This window comes from Vulpes vulpes, chromosome 1 (genome assembly GCF_048418805.1).
Source record: "Vulpes vulpes isolate BD-2025 chromosome 1, VulVul3, whole genome shotgun sequence".
NCBI classification, from domain to species: Eukaryota; Metazoa; Chordata; class Mammalia; order Carnivora; family Canidae; genus Vulpes; species Vulpes vulpes.
In genome coordinates, this window is record NC_132780.1 from 3,698,342 (window position 1) to 3,717,771 (window position 19,430).

Genomic DNA, 19,430 nt, shown 5'->3' on the forward strand with positions numbered 1-19,430 from the left:
TTAGAATAAGAAATGATTTTATGCTTTTAGCTTCCAATGTCAGTTAGCGAAAGCATTGTAGCATAAGAGCTGTTTTGTCCTTTTGGAAAATTGCTTGAAAACTTTTCAGTGGAAGAGCAGTCAGGTCAGTGGTGTGACCACTTGATGAAACGGAATAAATGTCTTTTCCAGAATGATGTCAGTGACAAGCAGTCGGCTGTGAAGATGAAGATGTTCGGGAAGCTCACCCGAGACACATTTGAGTGGCACCCTGACAAGCTTCTATGTAAGAGGTTTAATGTCCCTGACCCTTATCCAGAGTAAGTTGGATAAATCTGCCCTTACATCAGTATTCATTCTCCCATATTAAAGCTAACTTTCCCCCTTACCTACTCATATAAATTCCCTGTTTCTAGATGAATTTACTTGTAAATGCATAGAGTTGCAAATTTTACAGATTTAATTTCCATTGATTTGCTACTAAAAAAAAAAAAAAAGCAAACACCCAGGAAACAAACTGTATACAAAGCTCAGATATGTCAAGTTACAAAAACGTAATGCTTGATTAATTTGTCACCTTTTTAATGATGCACATATAATTTACATTTAAAATATGACATGCTAATTCTTTATAAATGTTTTACACTTGATTATAAACACTACAAAAAACTTATGATTGAATCAGAGGTTTTGTCAGAAAATGTAGGTATATTTTTAGCAGTGGAATTTTTCCTTCATGGAAATACATTTTCTTTTTAAGTAGGCTCTGTGCCCAGTATGGAGCCTAACGTGGGGCTTAAACTCACAACCCTGAGATCAAGAACTGAACTGAGATCAAGAGTCGGGTGCTTAACGGACTGAGCCACCTAGGTGCCCTGGAAATACATTTTCAAAGTTAAATTCTCCCTCTTACTATGATAGGAAAAACCTCAGGGACCCTGAAGTCAGCCATTCCAAATTCTTAAACTGCCTTGAGAAGCAAAATCACCTTCGGAGACCTTTTAGCAAGTAGAAGAGCTAGTGGTGAAAAACATGAGATGGAAAGCTTCACGAGAATTAGATTTTAAAATTATATACATCTTTTCTTTTCAACCCACAGTTCAACTTTGGTTGGCTTACCAAGAGTAAAACGTGACAAATACTCAGTCTTCAACTTTCTGACCATCCCAGAGACAGCATCCTTGCCTACAACTCAAGCATCAAATGAGAAAGTACTACAGCACCAAGGTCCTGAAAGTGAGTGGGGCTTCCTCGGGTCCATGTGCTGACTGTGGTCTCAAGCCCTATCCCGTTGGGAAAACAGAAGTCTTAAGGGTACACAGAATACGTGCTTTCCCTCCATTAAGAGACTTGTTCATATGAATACATTAGCTCATGTGGTAAGAGTCCACATGTATACTCTTAGGGGTTGGTGCTCTGCCTCAGCATCTGCCACATTCTCAACACCTTGCACCAGGCCTGGCCCATTGTAGGTTTGCTTCTGGAATGAATTAAAGAGCCATAATGGAGAGCTTGCCTTTTGCTTGCTCATTCTGATAATTACGTCCGTGTTCTACCTTTCAGAGTCAAGAAAACCATCCAGATGGGATACATCTAAACAAGAAAAGAAAGAAGATTCCCTTAGTGAATTTTTAAGTTTGGCTAGATCAAAAGTTGGTCCACCTAAACAAGAGTCCGGTCCATTAGTAATCAGAGAGGAAGAGACTGTGACGGAATCACTCTCAAATAAGGTATGTGGGGCTTCCAGGTTTTCTCTGCCAGGCTGACTGTGGCGTCATAGTCCTTCTCTTTGATGGTGCTTTGTCATCACGTCTTGGAGGGGTCTGCAAACTTTCTGTGAAGGGCCGGGTATTAAGTATTTTAGGCTTTGTTACCATATAGTGTCTCTCACAACCACTCAACACTGCTGTTGAATGTGAAAGAAATCACAGGCAATATGAAAAAAATTGGGTACATCCATGTTCCAGTAAAACTTTATTTACAAAGCAGACAGTGGGTTGGATTTGGCCCATAGGCTGTAGTTGCTGGGTTCTTCCACTCAGTATCATACCTCTGAGATTCATCAGTAGTGTATTATCAATAGCTCATTCCTTTTTATTGCTAAATACTATTTTGCTGTGTGGCTACATCACAGTTTGTTGGTCATTTACCCTTTAAGGACGTATGGTTGTTTCCATATGTCCTTTTGGCTTTTGGCTCTCCTAAATATAGCTGCTCTGAGTGTTCATGTGCAGAATTTTGTGTAAATACAAGTTTTCATTTCTCTGGGGTAAATACCTAATAACGAGATTGCTGGGTAATACAGAAATGTAGATTTAACTTTTTAAGAAACTGCCAACTTTATACCAAAGTGCTTGCTTCATGTATTTTGAAACTCTCTTGTTAGGTGCGTACACATTTATTTGTATTGTTTTATCTTTTTGCCGAATTGAACTTTTTATCATTATGTAATATTACTCTATCTCTGGCAATTTGCACAGTATGTATTTTTTCATCTTTTTACTTTTAGCCTATTTGTTTCATTGTATTTAAAGTGGATTTTTGATAAAAAGCATGTCATTGTCCTTGGGTCCTTTTTTAATAGTACATTTAGATAATCTATATGTTTTACTTTGTGTGTTTTAACCATTAGCATTTAATGTAATTTGTTGATCTAGTTGGATTCAGGTCTACAGTTTTGTTTTCTGTCTGGTCCCACTCCTTTTTTGTTGCTCTCTTTTTCCTTTCCTACCTTCTTTTATATTAGTTGAATAATTATCAGTATGCTATTTTAATTTATCTATTACATTTTTAAGCCCTATTACATTTTTAACTCATTATTTTTTTAATGCTTACTTCAAACAGTTAATTTAGAACTGACAACTGTAGCACCCTAAGTGGAATGTGGAATCTTTACTGCTCTCTAGGTCCCTTCACTCTCCCAGCTTTGTGATGTCACCTATATTACGTGCAAACACACTGAAAACCTCATGAGACAGGGTTGTAATTTTTGCTTTCAGTTGTTAGCCGTGTTTAAAGAACTGATGAGCTGATAGTCCATTTTATTTACTTGGATATTTACTGTTGCTGTTGCTCTTTCTTCCTTCCTAAAGAGCTGGCTTTCCCTCCTATCATTTCTTCTGTCTGAGGACCTCCCTATTTAGCATTTTTTTTAGAGCAGTTCCAACCACTGGTTTTCTTAATTTTCCCTCATCTGAGAATGTCCATGTTTTATCTTCATTCCTGAAGGATGTCTTTGCTGGATATAGAATGATGGGTCAACAGGTCTTTCCTTTTAGCCCTTTAAAGAATGTTGTGCCACTTCCCTCTGGACTTCCTGATTGCTGATAAGAAATCTAGTTATTCAACTTGTCCTTCCTCAGGATGACATGACTTTTTTTCTGGCTGCTCTCAAGATTTTTATTTGTCTTTGGTTTTTTGCTGTTTGATTATGATGTGTCTGAGCATGGATTTCTTTGAGATTCTTTTGTTTGGGGTTTGCTGAGCCTCCTGAATCTTGTCCTTCACCAAATCTGGGACATTTTTAGCCATTATTTTTTCAAATAGTTTTTTCTCCTCCACTTCTCACACCTGTCCTGGGACTCTGGTGACATAAACTTTAGACCTTTCAATATTGCCCCATAATTCAATTCTCTTTTCAATCCTATTTTTCTCTCTGTTCAACTCAGATAGCTTCTATTGATCAGTCATCAAGTTCACATACCCTTTCTTCTGTCGTTTCTATTCTATCAATCCCATCCAGTGAATTTCTTGTTTTGGTTACTGAATTTTTCATTTCTAAAATTCTCATTTGGTTTGTCTTTATATCTTTTATTTCTTTGCTGAGATTTCTTTCTTTGCTGAGATCTTTTTATCTTTCCACCTGTTTTTTTTTTTTTTTTAAGATTTTTTATTTTATTTAATCATGAGAGACACAGAGAAAGAGAGAGAGAGAGAGGCACGGGCACAGGCAGAAGGAATAGCAAGCTCCATGCAGGGAGCCTGCTGTGGGACTCAATCCCGGGTCTCCAGTATCACACCCTGAGCTGAAGGTGGCACTAAACTGCTGAGCCACTGGGGCTGCCCCTTTCCACCTGTTTAACCTTATTCTTGGACTGTAGCTGTAATAGCTGCTTCAAAATCTGCCATACAGTTCTTTTTTTTTTTTTTTTAATTCTGCCATATAATTCTAACATTTTTTGTCATTTTAGGTTTAGAGTCTATTGATTGTCGTTTGCAAGTTGAGGTTTTCCCAGTTGGTTGTAACCAAGTGGTTTTGCATTATATCCAAGACATTTTGATATTTTGGACATTATGTTATGAAACTTTTTTTTTTAAGATTTTATTTATTTATTCATGAGAGACACAGAGGGAGAGAGAGGCAAAGACATAGACAGAGAGAGAAGTAGGCTCCATGCAGGGAGCCCGATGTGGGGGACTCAATCCCGGGACTCCAGGATCACACCCTGGGCTGAAGGCAGACGCTCAACTGCCGACCCACCCAGGCGTCCCTATGTTATGAACTTTAAGTCTTGTTTGAATTCTAGGGAGAATAGTGAAAATTTGTTTTGTTTTGTTTTGGCAGATGGTTGACCTAATTAGGTTTAGGCTATATGTTCCAAGCCATCTGGGTTCAAATGTCATTGCAGTTTTCAGAGTCTTTGTAGTACTATTCAAATCTTTCCTGCGTGTATACTTCCCAGCAGCTGATCTGGGACCTGGCTGGTAGTTAATCCCCTAGTTCTGTTATCAAAACCTTTGGTTTGCTGTTTAGAGTCAGATTTACACTTGCATGGCTCAGAGGTGAGCCAGAAGCTCACAGACATTCCATAGGATTACTCTTGAGCTCCTTTTCATGATCTTCTTGACTCTGTCTGACTTTCAGGCTGCCCCTCACACCCTCCAGTCAGAAGGCTGGGACTTAGTTTCCCTGCTCTGGGTTGTACTTCCTCTGACTTTATCTGTGGCTGGATATTATTTACTTTATCAAGTGGCAAGAGGGCAAGAAGGGGGAAAAAGCAGTGGGATTTGCTTCAGATTGTTGAGACCACAGCTGCTCCGGTCAGAGAAAAAGTTTCCTTTCCTTCAAAGCCTGGAAGCTGCTGCCACCACCTGTGCCACCATGGATTTGGAACCTCCCCATGGGGTTTCTACTGTAATTTTTAAAGATTTTTTTTTTTTTTATTCTTGAGAGATAGAAGGAGAGACAGAGCCAGAGACATAGGCAGAGGGAGAAGCAGGCTCCATGCACCGGGAGCCCGACGTGGGATTCGATCCCGGGTCCCCAGGATTGCGCCCTGGGCCAAAGGCAGGCGCCAAACCGCTGCGCCACCCAGGGATCCCTCTACTGTAATTTTTAAGACAGCATAAAACCTTACTCAGAGATTCTGGCTTTGCGATGTGGTCATTGGATTAGAAAGACTTTTAGATTGTCTCAGAAATCATGTTGAGATAGTATTTAGATAATTTTGCCCAGAAAAAGTCTTAGTTCTTTCTTGCTTTTTCACTTCTTAGCCAGGTGACCTTAGGGATCTCACTTCTAGTCTCTGGGCTATTTAATTTCCTTCCTTGAAAACTTTTTCTGAGTCAGCACAATGTTAATGGCCAGAACTGTCTATAAACACGAGTATCAGCCAGCTGCCATTCAGTTATGGCCTGTGCACATGACATTGGTATCTGTGGTTTGTCATAAAGACATCAGATTTGTGAGTTTTCTAGATGTTTGAGTTTGCCGTGATTTCCTGTGCTTCACTCTCAGCCTCTCTTTCCTGACTTCATGTATACCTTTGAATAATTTTTTTTTTTTACCTTTGAATAATTTTGAAACACTGTCAGAAGTTTAAATATAATTTAGATAATTTTGTCTCTGAGCCACTTGAGCATAAGTTGCCAACCAGTATGCCTGGCTGTCCTGTGTTTCCTTCAAGGAAGGGCGTTCCCCTATATAGCCTCAGTACATCCATCAAGATCTGGAAATCAGCATTGATGCATTACTGGCATGTCTAATCCTTGGACCCATTCAAGTTCCACCAGTTGTCCTAATAATGTCCTTTATGGCAGGAAATGCAGCTCAGGGTCACTTGTGACCACTTAGTGGTCACGCCCCTTTAGTCTTGTTTAGTCTGGTACAATTCCTCAGTCTTCCAGGATCTTGATACTTGAAAATTATAAGCCAGTATTTTGTAGAGTGTCCTTAGTTTAGGTCTGTCTGATGTTTCCTTAGGACTAGATTCAGGTTGTGCCCTTTCAGCAGGAGCACCTCAAAAGGGCTCCGGCTAGGCTCTCACTTTATCCTGTCAGGTGGTGCATGGTGTCAACTTGTCCCATTGCTGGTATTCACTTTGGTCACTTGAGTAACGAAGTATCTGCCAGTCTTCTCCATTGTAAAGTTAGTTTTTTCCCCTCTGTAATTAGTAAGCACCTTTATTTACCGATTTATTCCGAATTTTTACTTTATTATTATTTTAAAAAAGATTTTATTTACTTGAGAGAACATATGAGAGAAAGAACATACGAGAAAACATGAGTTATGGAGAGAAGCAGAAGGAGAGGGAGAAATAGGCTCCCTACTGAGCAGGGACCCCCACCCAGGACCCTGGGATCATGACCTGAGCTGCAGGCAAATGCTTAACCAACTGAGCCACCCAGGCACCCCAAATTTGTACTTAATTATTTTAATAAGTATAAAGGAGCTCTGAAATATATAAGCATCCTGTTCTTCATCAAACTGTGGACTCACAGTTTCCTATTCTATTTAAAGGCTAAATCAGTACTACCATTATTTATTTAATGCTTTGTCTTAGTTGGCTGATTGGAGCACCTTCAGGTTGGCTTCTGTGTTTTTCATGTGTCCCTCTTACTCTGTGAGCATGTCTTGGTGGTCTGGGCACAATTATTTCTGGGCTCATCTTTGTGTTTCTCAGCCCCAGCTTTGGAATCAATCCTTTCTCCAAGGTGCCCTGGTTATTTTTAGTTGGGAATGGTATACTTTTCTTCTTTAATTTTTTTCTATGAAGAGTTGACTTTTATTTTTATTTTTTATTTTTATTTATTTATTTATTTTTTTTAAGAGTTGACTTTTAAAACTACAGATGTCATGTCTTGTACTCTTTTCCTCAGTGTGGGTATTTGTACTCTGCTCCAGAAACTGGAGGTGATATGGTAGGGGAGTGACTCTGCTGAGGGTGAGGAGAACTTTGTGGTAGAGTCCAGACCCACCCCTTGGCAGACATTTGCACTCTTGAGTGCATCCTCATGTCTCTGGCCGGGTTCTTCAGTTGAACGGTGGAAGGACAGAAGTGGATCCTGATCTAGGCCAGTCTTGGTGCTCTCTCATCACTGCTGTTTGCACTTAGCACATTAGATTACCCCACACCCATCTGGGGAGAAGCTCTTGGCCAGGAAGGAGTCGTGTCTTCTTCATGCCTTTGCTCCCTGTGGATGTAATTGAGTTTGTACAAAGTTACTGCTTGTTTGTTTGGCTAATCTGATTGTCCGTAGCTGGGCTTTTTGTACCAATGGTGATGTGTAATTGCAAAGGGAAGTTCCGTGATGATGGTATCCATGTGCTCCCAGCTCTCTCCCCACCATGTGGAGGGCTAGTTTTCTCTTCGGCATTTTATCTGAGTAGAGTGCCTTCATTAACCTCTAATCTTGGACCTCTGAAGCCTCCACAGACTCCTGTAAACAGGACAGAGGCCCTGTGCTAGTTCCTACTGCATTTCCGTGGGTCCTTTGCAAGTCTGATGAAAGACCTATCTCTAGGAGAGGCTTCAGCTGCTTCTACCAGTGGGCTTGTTCTGCAGTTGGTGAATCAGAAACCTCACAAAAATAAATGTCATGTGAGCTGTCATTGTGTAGTTAGGCAGTACGTGGGTGTGGAACGATGTCCCTGACCGTAGGTGTGTATGTCTAGACAGTCTGACTCCCCTCACCTTTGCTTCTTCATTCCTGACTCTTATTTCATTGTTAATGCAGAATATAAGCAAAGGTGTGGATTCACAGACGGAAGAAGGGAGCCGCCCATCCATGGACTTATTTAAAGCCATCTTTGCCAGCTCTTCTGATGAGAAGTCCTCATCCTCCGAGGATGAGCAAGGCGACAGCGAGGATGATCAGGCGGGTCCTGGGGAGGCTGACTTCAAAAGCTCCCAAGAGACTAACTCAGTGGAGACACCATCTGTGGCACACGGTACATGGATACTTTAGATTTGGGGATCCAAAGAAGAAAATGAAGATGTCTCTAGAGAAGCTGCCGCTTTGTTTCGTGTGCAATTGTAAACCAGGACAATTAGCAAGCAATGACGTTTTAATCTTTTACATTTTTAATTGTGATATCAGATATAATTTCCAATGTATTTTCAGGATAGCTATGTTTGAGAATATTGATTTTCCTATGAATCCTAGTTGAGAAGAATTTAAAACTAGTAAAATTTGTGTTTAAAAAATAGCTTTTTTTTTTTCTTCTTTTTTGACCTGGTTGATGATGAGGTGCTAGGATTATTGGCAAATTTGGTCCCGAGGTATACAGGGCTCTTCCCTGAGCCCAGAGTTTTGCCATGGAAAAGGAGGCCATTTGGCGCTTGCAAGGGTAGGAGACTTTACAGATGGTTGAGTGGGCGGACAGAATTTTCTATCTCAGTCTTTGGGTGGTCTGTTTGCCCCTGTTAGTCTGTGGTAGACTTGAGTATAATTTATAATGCCTTTAACCAAAAAGTTACATTGAAATATAAAAAACTGTTTATTCTTAGGTGATTTGCAAATGCCTATTTCATATTTCTATGGGAAAAAAACTTCCCAACTTATTTTTTATTTCAGTGATATATACTTGAATTTTAAAAGTTTAAAAATATAGAAATGTAAAAAGCTTAAATCCCTTGGCATCTCACTTCCCCGAGATGAACATTATTGATACTTTGATCCATACTTTTTGTGTTCTTCTTTCCACTATCTGAAAACATAGTCCTCTGTTTAAAAAAATGAGATTATTAATATCACCATGATAATTTGTTTATATTCAGTCCCCCCCCCCCTTTTTTTAGCTTTCAGTTCCCTCTCTTTTTTTTTAAACTTTTCCCTCTCATTGATAATTTATTTTGAGTAAAATTAAACTTTATGAGCTGGGTCATAGTCTTAGATCCCTGTTTGTAAGTTTTATTCTTCTCAGAGGACATCTTTCCTTGAGGACATCTTTTAACCCTTCAGGTCTCAGTGGGGTGATGCGGAGTGTGTGCTATACACACCCCTGTGTCACAGCCACTGGTGTACTTGGCTGCAGGTGCCTGTGTTGACAGGACATTGCTCAGATGTCCACGAGTTTGGAGGTCAGGTTCGTATGCTCACTGCTGTGTCTTCAGTGCCCGGAGTGAGCTAGTTAAAGTGGTGAAGAAAAGCACACATTATCTGGTGGCATTATCTGGTGATATTAATTGAAGAATCAAACACATTAATATTAGTATAATATTAATTACTATTAGTATAAATAGACGAAATTAATACCCTGGTGTTTTTCAGCTAGCGAGCCGGCACCCCAGGAGCCTGCACCTTCCTTCCCGATCCAAAAGCTGCAGATAGATGAAAGAGAAGCATTTGGCCCACGGCTGCCGCCTGTCTTCTGCCCCAGTGAGTCAAGAGCTCCTTGGTTCTCCTGTTTGCATTGGCACCAGCGTCTCCCTTGAACTGTGACAACTCTAACCATGTTTTCACCTCTACCCATAATCCAACACAAGGCCAACCTCATACATGCAGTTGACCCTTGAGCAAGGCAGTATTTAGGGGCCCCAACACTATGCACAGTCAAAAATCTGCATATAACTTGACTCCCCCCCCAAAACTTTACTAATAGCCTAGAGTGGACCTGAAGCCTTACCAATCACGTAAACAATTAGCACTTTTCATATATGTTATATGTATTATATACTGTATTCTTAAAGTAAGTTAGAGAAAAGCAAATGTTATTAAGAAAATCATAAGGGAGAGAAAACACCTGCACAGTACTGTACTCATCGAAAAAAATCCACACGTAGTGGCTTTGCACAGTTTAAACTCGTGTTGTTGAGGGTCAACTGTATACACATTTGTTCCTGGTGTATTTGTTCTCAGCCACATTTGAATCCCATTACTTCCACCTAAACGATAGTTCTTGCTTTATAGCCTCAGAGACCTTTCAGCTTTTTTTCTTTCTAGCATCTCAAATGTTGTCATTTCTGTTGTCACAGAAATAAAAAAAAGTAAAAATAGGGGCACCTGGGTGGCTCAGTCAGTTAAGCGTCTGCTTTCAGCTCAGGTCGTGATCCTGGGGTCCTGGGATCAAGCCCCATGTCGGGCTCCCTGCTCAGTGGGGAGTCTGCTTCTTCCTCTCCTCCCCACTCTGGTCTCTGTCGCTTTCTCTTAAATAAATAAATAAAGTCTTTAAAAAAGAGAGAGAAATTACAAATCTAGGACACAAAGATAGGTGAGGAATTACAGGGAGAAGCATATTGGGAGACTTTTTTTTATACTTTGGCTCATGTAGTGAATAAAGTAAAAGTAATTTTTTCAGGAGTAAACACAGTTCATTCTCCTTTCCCAATATCAATCAACAACGTCTGAAGTGGACATATTGTTAAAATGTTTAGACTGGCTTATTATCTCCTTGAAGGCTAGGTTAGCAAACATCTGATAACCTGGCCTAGGTATATAAATGATGTAATTCTATTATCTACTTTATATAGCACCTGCATATTAAATATTGGTTTGGTTAATGAAGCCAGCCTTCAAAGAGGTGATAAAAAAGTATAAGGCTTTGAAAAATGGCAGGGAGTATATTTCCTATTTGCTTTAGTTCAGATCTTCAGCTTAAAATAAGTGTATCAGCATCTAAAAGTTGTTGGTTATTAGTTGCATAAGTTATTTATGCCCATTTCCCAGACCATCCTCAATGGCCTTGTAATAGTTAACAATTTAATTTTGTCTATGGATTATTGAGGGAAAATGTTTTTTTAAAAAACAAGCATTAAAAAAAAAGTTTGGGAGGTCAGATTTTTAAAATATCTGACTAGATGGGACTGGAGAGTTATAAGCACCTGTTACCTGGGTTTGGAAAATATTCATGCTTCTGAAACACCTTTTCTGTAGGTGGAAGAAATTGATTTAAAGATCTACATTGCTTCTGCCGTTGTTAATTTTTGCTGATTGGTTACCTGGAAATTAATGCCCTGTGAAAACATTTTGGTCAAGGTTTGGAGGTTGAGAATTTAGGCCTCTGCCCCTTGTTTGGTCTTTTTTTTTTTTTTATTTTTTTAAGATTTTATTTATTCATTCATGAGAGACATAGAGAGAGAGGCAGAGGCAAAAGGCAGAGGGAGAAGCAGGCTCCTTGTGGGGAGCCTGATGTGGGACTCGATCCCAGGACCCCGAGATCACAACCTGAGCCGAAGGCAGACGCTCAACCACTGAGCCACCAGCCAGGTATCCCTTGTTTGGTCATTTTTAGTGACTATGTACATTATGTTTTTTTTTTTTTAAGATTTTATTTATTTTACTCATGAGAGACTGAGAGAGAGGGAGAGGCAGAGGGAGAAGCAGGCTCCATGCAGGGAGCCCGATGCGGGACTCGATCTCAGGTCTCCAGGATCATGCCCTGGGCTGAAGGTGGTGCTAAACTGCTGAGCCACCGGAGCTGCCCAACATTATGTTTTTTTGATGCTAGTTTTCTAGCTTATAAGGCAAATGCAAATATAATGTGCTTTCATTAAGAGAGGATGATGTAAAAAAAAAAAAAAAAAGAGAGAGGATGATGTGAGAAGGGCTCTGACATTTATTAGCCAGATTCTAGGCTGTGGGATTCATGTGCACGGTTCCATCCAATCCCCTATGTTCCTGAGGGAACAGTCTTACTATCTGTATCTGTAGTTGGGGAGACTGAGGCTTGGAAAAGTTGAACAATGAACAGAAGATCATGGAGCCGCCACTGGTGACTGAGGGGAAGTTCAGCCTCTGGTCTGTCTCTGAGCTTGCCCAAGGATGTTAAATTATAAAAAGCTTGTGCAATCTGGTCCACCTTTATCTTCATCTGACTCATCGAGCAGATAAGGCTGTGGCCAGATACTGGTTGGATCACACAGGTCTTGCGAGGTTTCTGGCAATTTCTAAATATAGAGTGACCAGGTGACATGCTAATCCGTGTGTTTGTCAGGGAGGCAGGGCAGGAGTTCCGCCTGAATGTTAAACATTCCATCTACATCACGTTCCCAGTTCAACAATTTAGTCTTTATTTTCCCCAGTAGTTCACGTGTTTGTTACATTTGTGTTTCAGATGTTCGTCAGAAACTTGAGGCGCCTCAAAAGGAGAAACATAAAAAGAACAAAGACAAACACAAGACCAAAAAAGAGCACAGACGGAGGAAAGAGAAGGTGAGTTCCTTCTGGGTGTCTTGGGACAGGAGGCAGGTTCAGGTGTCCCCGCTTCTGTCGAGCAGAAAAGCCCCGCCCCCTGCCAGGTGTGATCCCAGGTGTGAAGCCAGTCACAGAGACGGTCTGGTGCCAGGATGGGGGCACGTGGGCCTCTCCGTACCTTGGCAGAAATGTTGACAGTCACGTAAGCCTTCGATTTTCTTGGTTTTTCTTTGGGGCAGAATATTTTAATTACTCAGTTGGACCTAAAACAATTTTTATTTGTGAACATTAAGAAGTAGGAAAAAAGAACATTTAAATGCTCTAGAGTAATGATCGAATATTAAATAATAAAATAGATTAATTGTTATTCAATATTGAATGAAGATATTATTTTGAACATTGTTTTTCAACAACTTCGTCATCACTGCAAGCAGAGATTTGGGTCCATAGCTTGCTATTTGAGGTGCAGGAAATCCCACGTCCTTGTGTTTTCAGTGATGGCACAGGCTTCCGATTCAGTTAATGTTGGTGTTGGGTCTCAGAGTGGTCTGGGTGGTAGCAGAGTTGATGACAAACAGTTCTGTGATTGGCTTCCTGAGAGAAAGGATTCCTGAGCATGGAAGATGATGAAAGTTCTCTTGTGGTGACAGGTTAAAAACAGGTGCTGCTGCGTTCAGAAACCAGATTCATTTGCTTCTTACCCGTGCATCTTGCTCTTTTCTGACCTTCTGCTGGTTTCTCTGTTGTGCTTTTCCATCGTGCTTGCCATCCTGGTCGATAGTTTACTATCATGTGCACCTAATGACATGGACCAGTGAATTTCATGGGAGGTGCAGCAGTCACCTTGGATAAGATGGGGGCTAAGTGGCGAAAGGCGTCCTCCTGCATCAGCCTGGTTCTGCTGCATCTGCCCTAGAGGACTGGTTCTGAGGGGCTGAGGGGGTGTGCGGTGCAGAGTGCACACAGCTGTGTGTCCCGATCTGCCCCATGGGAGGCTTACTCCGAATGAGGAGCTTTTTCTTTGTTTTTGAACGATTCCAGCAAGCACATGCCTCCTTAGCTTGTCACTGCTCGAATCAGGGGGAGAAACATCCATTTGTCATCCCCGCCACACTCTTCTTTTTCAGAAAAAGAAACACCGGAAGCACAAACACAAAGGCAAGCAAAAGAATAAAAAATCAGAGAAGAGTAGTAGTTCTGAGAGTTCGGACAGCAGTGACAGCCAGAGTGACGAAGAAGGGCCTGCAGACCTGTCACCCCAGGAACTGCTGAGAAGGTAGGCAATGGGGGACAGGGGTTTTCAGACACTTTCCAAACGCTGGTTGGAATATTGATGTCTTTGCTGAGAGGCAAATGTCAGAAATGATCAATTTGTGTATTGACTAGGCCTTTTAGAAGTTCATTTTTTTACTTAGACAAGAAATATGTGAGCATATTATTACTGTGAAAATTTGAACCTTACAGATAAAGCTTCACGCGGTCCTTGCCCAGTTCCCCAAACCTCTCTCTCCAGCAGCCCCTGCCATCAGCTTCATGTGTAACTTTCAAAACTCTTTTGTTCAGCCTTTCTCTCTCTCACACACACACATTTTGTTGCTGCAGACTTTTAAAATAAATATTTTATGTAGCATAAATCTATAGAGTATGAACATGTAGAATGAATAACTGCTGCCAGAGTATTTTGTATCCATTTAAAACATGAAAGCACCTTGTTATTCCATCAGTTACAAACTGTTCAGAAATGTTTGCCGGCAGGATGGGCGAAGCATGGCATCTCACTTGAATCTGTATTTCTTGGACTGGTAATGAGGTGGAGTGGCCCGTGCTGTGAGAGGCTGGAGGACAGCCGTGCCCGGGGCTCTCTTGTGAGTGGTTTGCTCACATTCTCTGCACAGAGTTCTGTTTTCTGTTACATTGTCTGTTTTTCTTGTTTCAGTCAAGGTACTATTTTACTGATTTTTTAGGAATTAAAAAATAATAATTCTGGATATTAATCCTTCTGTTTTAGTGTGTTACCGCTCATGTGGCTTTTAACTATCTTTGTTGCACAGAAGCTCTAATTTTTGGTGCCCTCCATTTTACCAGTTTGGCAGGGGGAGTATGTTTTATATTTTTGTCTCCTACAGGCCTTCCCTAACCCAAGATTTTATATATGTATATGGGCTATTCTCATGCCTTCATAGTTTTGTTTAATCTATTTGGATTTTTTGGTTTTGTTTTTGTGAACAGAGTAGGCACCTAGCTTATTTTTCTCCAAATGACTAGCTAGTTGTACTCATCAAGGGAGTGAGCTAGTGCTGATGAAGAAGAACCCCCACATCCCAGTGGCATGGAGGGTGGGGGGTGCCCGGCCAGCTCTGTCGGTTGAGTGTGCAGCTCTTGATCTCAGGGTTGTGAGTTCGAGTCCTGCATTGGGTATAAAGCTTACTTAAAATAAATATTAAATAATTAAAAAAAAAAAAACACCAAGTAAGTTTCCCAGGACACCAGTTTGTTCCACTTGAGTGCATGGCCCTCATAGGAGGGGGAGGGTGGGAGTGGAGCGCGAGGGGTCATCGTGGTTCTGCCTAGATATTACAGTCCTCGCAGCTGCACAGCCTGGCTACCGTGGGGCCAGGGAAGAGGAAGTCCAGCCACAGGCTCAGGATGAAGGGGGAGAGGCACAGGTGAGCTCTGACCACGTCAGCCCTGCACGTGGCTCATGGAGGGAAGAGTAGCTTGGTCATGTACCGAGTCCCCATATGGGCTGGCTCCTCCAGTCTCTCCTCTGGTTTCCTAGCCATTTGGTATTGTTCTGTCCACACTGTTTTAATGACTCTGGCCTTGTAAGCAAACATATCTTGCTGTCTGGAAATACAAGTGCCACCCCCCTCATTCTTTTCCATTTAGTTCTTCAGAATGGACGATACATTCGCATGATTCAAAAGTACAAAGGAGATGAGCATTTCAGTTTCATTCCGAGCCTCCTGAAGTGGCTGTACCCACTCCCTGTTTCCCCGTCCTCCAGCACGCCAGCATGATGGCGGGGGGGCCAGGGGCTGTGGGGGCACCCTGCCTTGGTTCATTTCATCCTCATGCACCCCTGTGAGGCCCACACCTGGGGCCCCTTATCTCGTAGGTGGGACAGCCGGGCCTAGGGAACCTCGCCCACACCTGAGGCCCTCACCCTTGAGCATTTGGCGCTATCTGATGAATCATTCCTGCAGGGGAAGCCCCTCAGCACCCGCCACCTCCACCCCTTCCCCCCCCGAGACACTGGTCTACATCCTGTGTCTGTCAGTTTGTCTTATTCTAGAATTATACAGACTTAGACTGACCCATGGTTTAGTAAGCGCTGTAGTGCACACACATACATACATGTGCACAGACCAGAAGCTTCCCCTGATGCATCCTTACTGCCCGACAAGGGATACACCAGCACCCGGCAGCTGCTTGTGTCTCCACTTAGCATGCCCACCCCCATTCCCAAAGGTACCCCTCAGGCTGGCCTCTGTCACTACTCTCTAGCGCTTGGACTTTACTTAAAGGAACCTGTAATGTGACTCTTAGATCAACTTGTGAGAACCCTCCCCCCCCCCGTTATTCCTGCAGCAGCAGCTGGCTTGTCTTCATTGCCATGGGGTGTCCCTTTATGGGACCACACCAGAGTATTCATCTCTTCTGCTGTTGGGGACATCTGGTTTTACTTTGGGGCTGTTGAGCAAGGATCTAGAGCCAGTATGGCCTAGATCCTGCTCAATGAATGCCCCTGTGTGCACTGAAGCTGGGATTTAAGATTGCCAGCTCGGGAGCTCTTGGCCCTGGAGCATGTTTTTTTTTTTTTTTTTCAACTCTCTCCCAGAGGTCTTACACGAGACAGGTGAGTGGAACCAGGATTAGAACTTGTTTTATAAACAGGCCCTAATACGAGATGTGGGGTGTGAGTCTCCCCATGTGTTTTGGGGGCAACAGAAAAGCATTTTTAAAAGGCAGATTAAATGATGCTTTCGTGGTTTGTGGTCATCCTTTGTGTCTTGTGGGTACCCGTGTGCCCCTGTGACTCAGGGAGGTCTGGCATGCTCGGCCCCCACAGAGCTGTCTCGCTTTCAGTTCTTACCTAATTGTCCTTCCCTCTCCTTTATGTCCTATTCCAGACTGAAAAGTCTCCCACTAAGGAGGCAGTAATTGAATTCTGCGCCGACCTGTCCCGGACCAGATCTCCTCCATGATGGAAGCTCATCGATTGCTCTGTTAATACATTGTACAGATTGTATTTATATGTAAATTAATGCTGTAAAATAATTTTTAAAACCTTGACATTTCAAAGGCTGCCTTGGAAGGTTGTAGAAATTGATTTCTATTTTTAACTTCAGTTGGTGTCAGAGGAAATAATTCAGACTGTACAGTTTAATTAAAAATGGAATTTTTCTATTTTCTTCTTGCTTTTTTATTTCCTGAAACTTTTACAAAGAAATTTAAAGTGAAGGGTTTTCCCTGGTTTTGCCCGTGAAGAAAGCCTCGTCCAGATAAGGGCAGTTGGACTTAATTCAGGACCTGTAGGAGAGACGGGATGGGCATGTGGCTGCTGCGTCTGGTGGTTGATGGTGGAGCCAGGAGTGCGGCAGGGGGCCTCAGCCTCTCGGGGTGGATGTCACCAGAGTGTCCTGGACAGTCTGCGAGACCAGGAGCCAGAGCCTGTGCGCCCATGTCTGGGTCCGCTCCCATGCTGCCTCCTCTGCCCTGATGACACGTCTGAGCAAAGTGCAGGAGTTCAAAGCATCAGAGCGATTGTAAAAGCAAGAAGGAAGAAAGCTGCTTCTCCTTCTACCGCCCAGAGGTGATAACCCTTAGTATTTTGTAATTTCCACCCCGTCATTTCCTATCGGTGGGGCTGCTACCACCCTAGAGGTGACACTTGTTCTCTGTCACTCACCTTGTGACAGCTATTTCCTTCATGCTCTGATACATTAGGTGTCCCCGCCCCCGACAGCTCTATCTTAATTCACCCAGGGCCCATCCTACTCTGGCGCAGGCAGGACGTGAGGTGGGTCAGGAGCCCCTGCGACCTCCCTGTAGATGCAGCCAGGAGGAGCTGATGGGAGGCCGAGGGGAGGGGGCTGCCGGCGCCACGCGCTTCCTCTCAATCATTCTGTGCCCAGGGCTGGAAGCCCGTTTTTCTGGGCATAAGCGTGCTCGGTGTGGACGACAGGTGAGGAGACTGCAGTGCCCGGGAGAGCGAGGGACGTGTCATTCCTGGGAAGCGGGCACAAGGCGCAGGTGCAGGCCGTAGGGCACAGAGCGCACGTGTGGGGCGCAGGCCGCAGGCATAGCTGCAGGGCACAGGTAGGGCGCAGGCCGCCAGTGCAGGGTACAGGCGTGGGCTGCAGGCGCAGGGCACAGCGCAGGGCGCAGGCCGCGGGCGCAGAACACAGGCGCAGAGCGCAGGGCACAGGCGCAGAGCACAGGCGCAGAGCACAGGTGCAGGGCACAGGCGCAGAGTGCAGTGCAGGGCGCAGGCCGCAGGCGCAGAGCCTAGTGCAGGGCGGAGAGCGCAGGTGCAGGGCGCAGGCGCAGAGCTGAGTGCAGGGCCCAGAGCGCAGGTGCAGGCGCAGAGCCTAGTGCAGGGCGCAGGGCGCAGGTGCAGGCCGCAGGCGCAGAGACTAGTGCAGGGCGCAGAGCGCAGGTGCAGGCGGCAGGCGCAGAGCCGAGTGCAGGGCGCAGAGCGCAGGTGCAGGCCGCAGGTGCAGAGACTAGTGCAGGGCGCAGAGCGCAGGTGCGGGCGCAGGCGCAGAGCCTGGTGCAGGGCGCAGGCGCAGAGCCTGTGCAGGCCGCAGAGCGCTGGTGCAGAGCGCAGGTGCAGGGCGCAGGCACAGAGCCTGTGCAGGGCGCAGAGCGCTGGTGCAGGGCGCAGAGCGCAGGTGCAGGCCGCAGGCGCAGAGACTAGTGCAGAGCGCAGGTGCAGGCCGCAGGCACAGAGCCTGGTGTGCAGGGCGCAGAGCGCTGGTGCAGGGCGCAGAGCGCAGGTGCAGGCCGCAGGCGCAGAGACTAGTGCAGGGCGCAGAGCGCAGGTGCGGGCGCAGGCGCAGAGACTAGTGCAGGGCGCAGAGCGCAGGTGCAGGCGGCAGGCGCAGAGCCGAGTGCAGGGCGCAGAGCGCAGGTGCAGGCCGCAGGCGCAGAGACTAGTGCAGGGCGCAGAGCGCAGGTGCGGGCGCAGGCGCAGAGCCTGGTGCAGGGCGCAGGCGCAGAGCCTGTGCAGGCCGCAGAGCGCTGGTGCAGAGCGCAGGTGCAGGGCGCAGGCACAGAGCCTGTGCAGGGCGCAGAGCGCTGGTGCAGGGCGCAGAGCGCAGGTGCAGGCCGCAGGCGCAGAGACTAGTGCAGAGCGCAGGTGCAGGCCGCAGGCACAGAGCCTGGTGTGCAGGGCGCAGAGCGCTGGTGCAGGGCGCAGAGCGCAGGTGCAGGCCGCAGGCGCAGAGACTAGTGCAGGGCGCAGAGCGCAGGTGCAGGGCGTAGAGCGCAGGTGCAGGCCGCAGGCGCAGAGCCTGGTGCAGGGCGCAGAGCCCGGTGCAGGGCGCAGGCGCAGAGCCTGGTGCAGGGCGCAGGTGCAGGGCGCAGGCGCAGAGCCCGGTGCAGGGCGCAGAGCCCGGTGCAGGGCGCAGGTGCAGGGCGCAGGCGCAGAGCCCGGTGCAGGGCGCAGGTGCAGGGCGCAGGGCCGAGGCCTCCGCGCGTGGCGCCACCGTTCGCGGCCCGGCCGAGGTGCCGGGGTCGGCGTCCCGCGGGCCAGGCTCCGAGATGGCCTCGCAGCCACCGTGCGCCCCCAGCCGCCCGGAAGCCCCGGACGAGGGCGGGAAGGCAAAGGGGCAGCTGCCCCCGGTCAGCCCCGGCGGCCTCGGGCAGCCGCCCCACACACTGCCCTGTGCGGCCCTGGTCAAGGCCTACGGGCGCTTAAAGCTGTCGATGCTGGAGGCGCGGCAGGGCCGGCTGCTCGCTCCCGTCGCCTCCCTGGAACTCGCCCGGGCCTCCCCGCCCCCCGAGGAAGAGTCGACGCCCGAGAGGAAGTTCTGGGGCGACCAGGAAACCCTCTCCAAGGTCAGACCGGGAGGGCGCCGAGAGCCGGCCGA

General features: G+C 45.5%; 1 protein-coding gene across 1 annotated transcript in view; it reads left to right on the forward strand.

The window, feature by feature from the left end:
* Positions 1-16,743, forward strand: part of GPATCH1 (G-patch domain containing 1) — a 42,895-nt gene extending 26,152 nt beyond the window's left edge. Inside the window, exons 13-20 of the mRNA XM_026010169.2 lie at positions 172-299; positions 1,079-1,215; positions 1,543-1,709; positions 7,936-8,149; positions 9,472-9,579; positions 12,254-12,351; positions 13,461-13,609; positions 16,467-16,743. Of these exons, the coding sequence (XP_025865954.1) occupies positions 172-299; positions 1,079-1,215; positions 1,543-1,709; positions 7,936-8,149; positions 9,472-9,579; positions 12,254-12,351; positions 13,461-13,609; positions 16,467-16,497 (1,032 nt within the window). The 3' untranslated portion in view covers positions 16,498-16,743. The remainder of the gene's footprint in view (positions 1-171; positions 300-1,078; positions 1,216-1,542; positions 1,710-7,935; positions 8,150-9,471; positions 9,580-12,253; positions 12,352-13,460; positions 13,610-16,466) is intronic.
* The last annotated feature ends 2,687 nt before the right edge of the window (positions 16,744-19,430 follow it).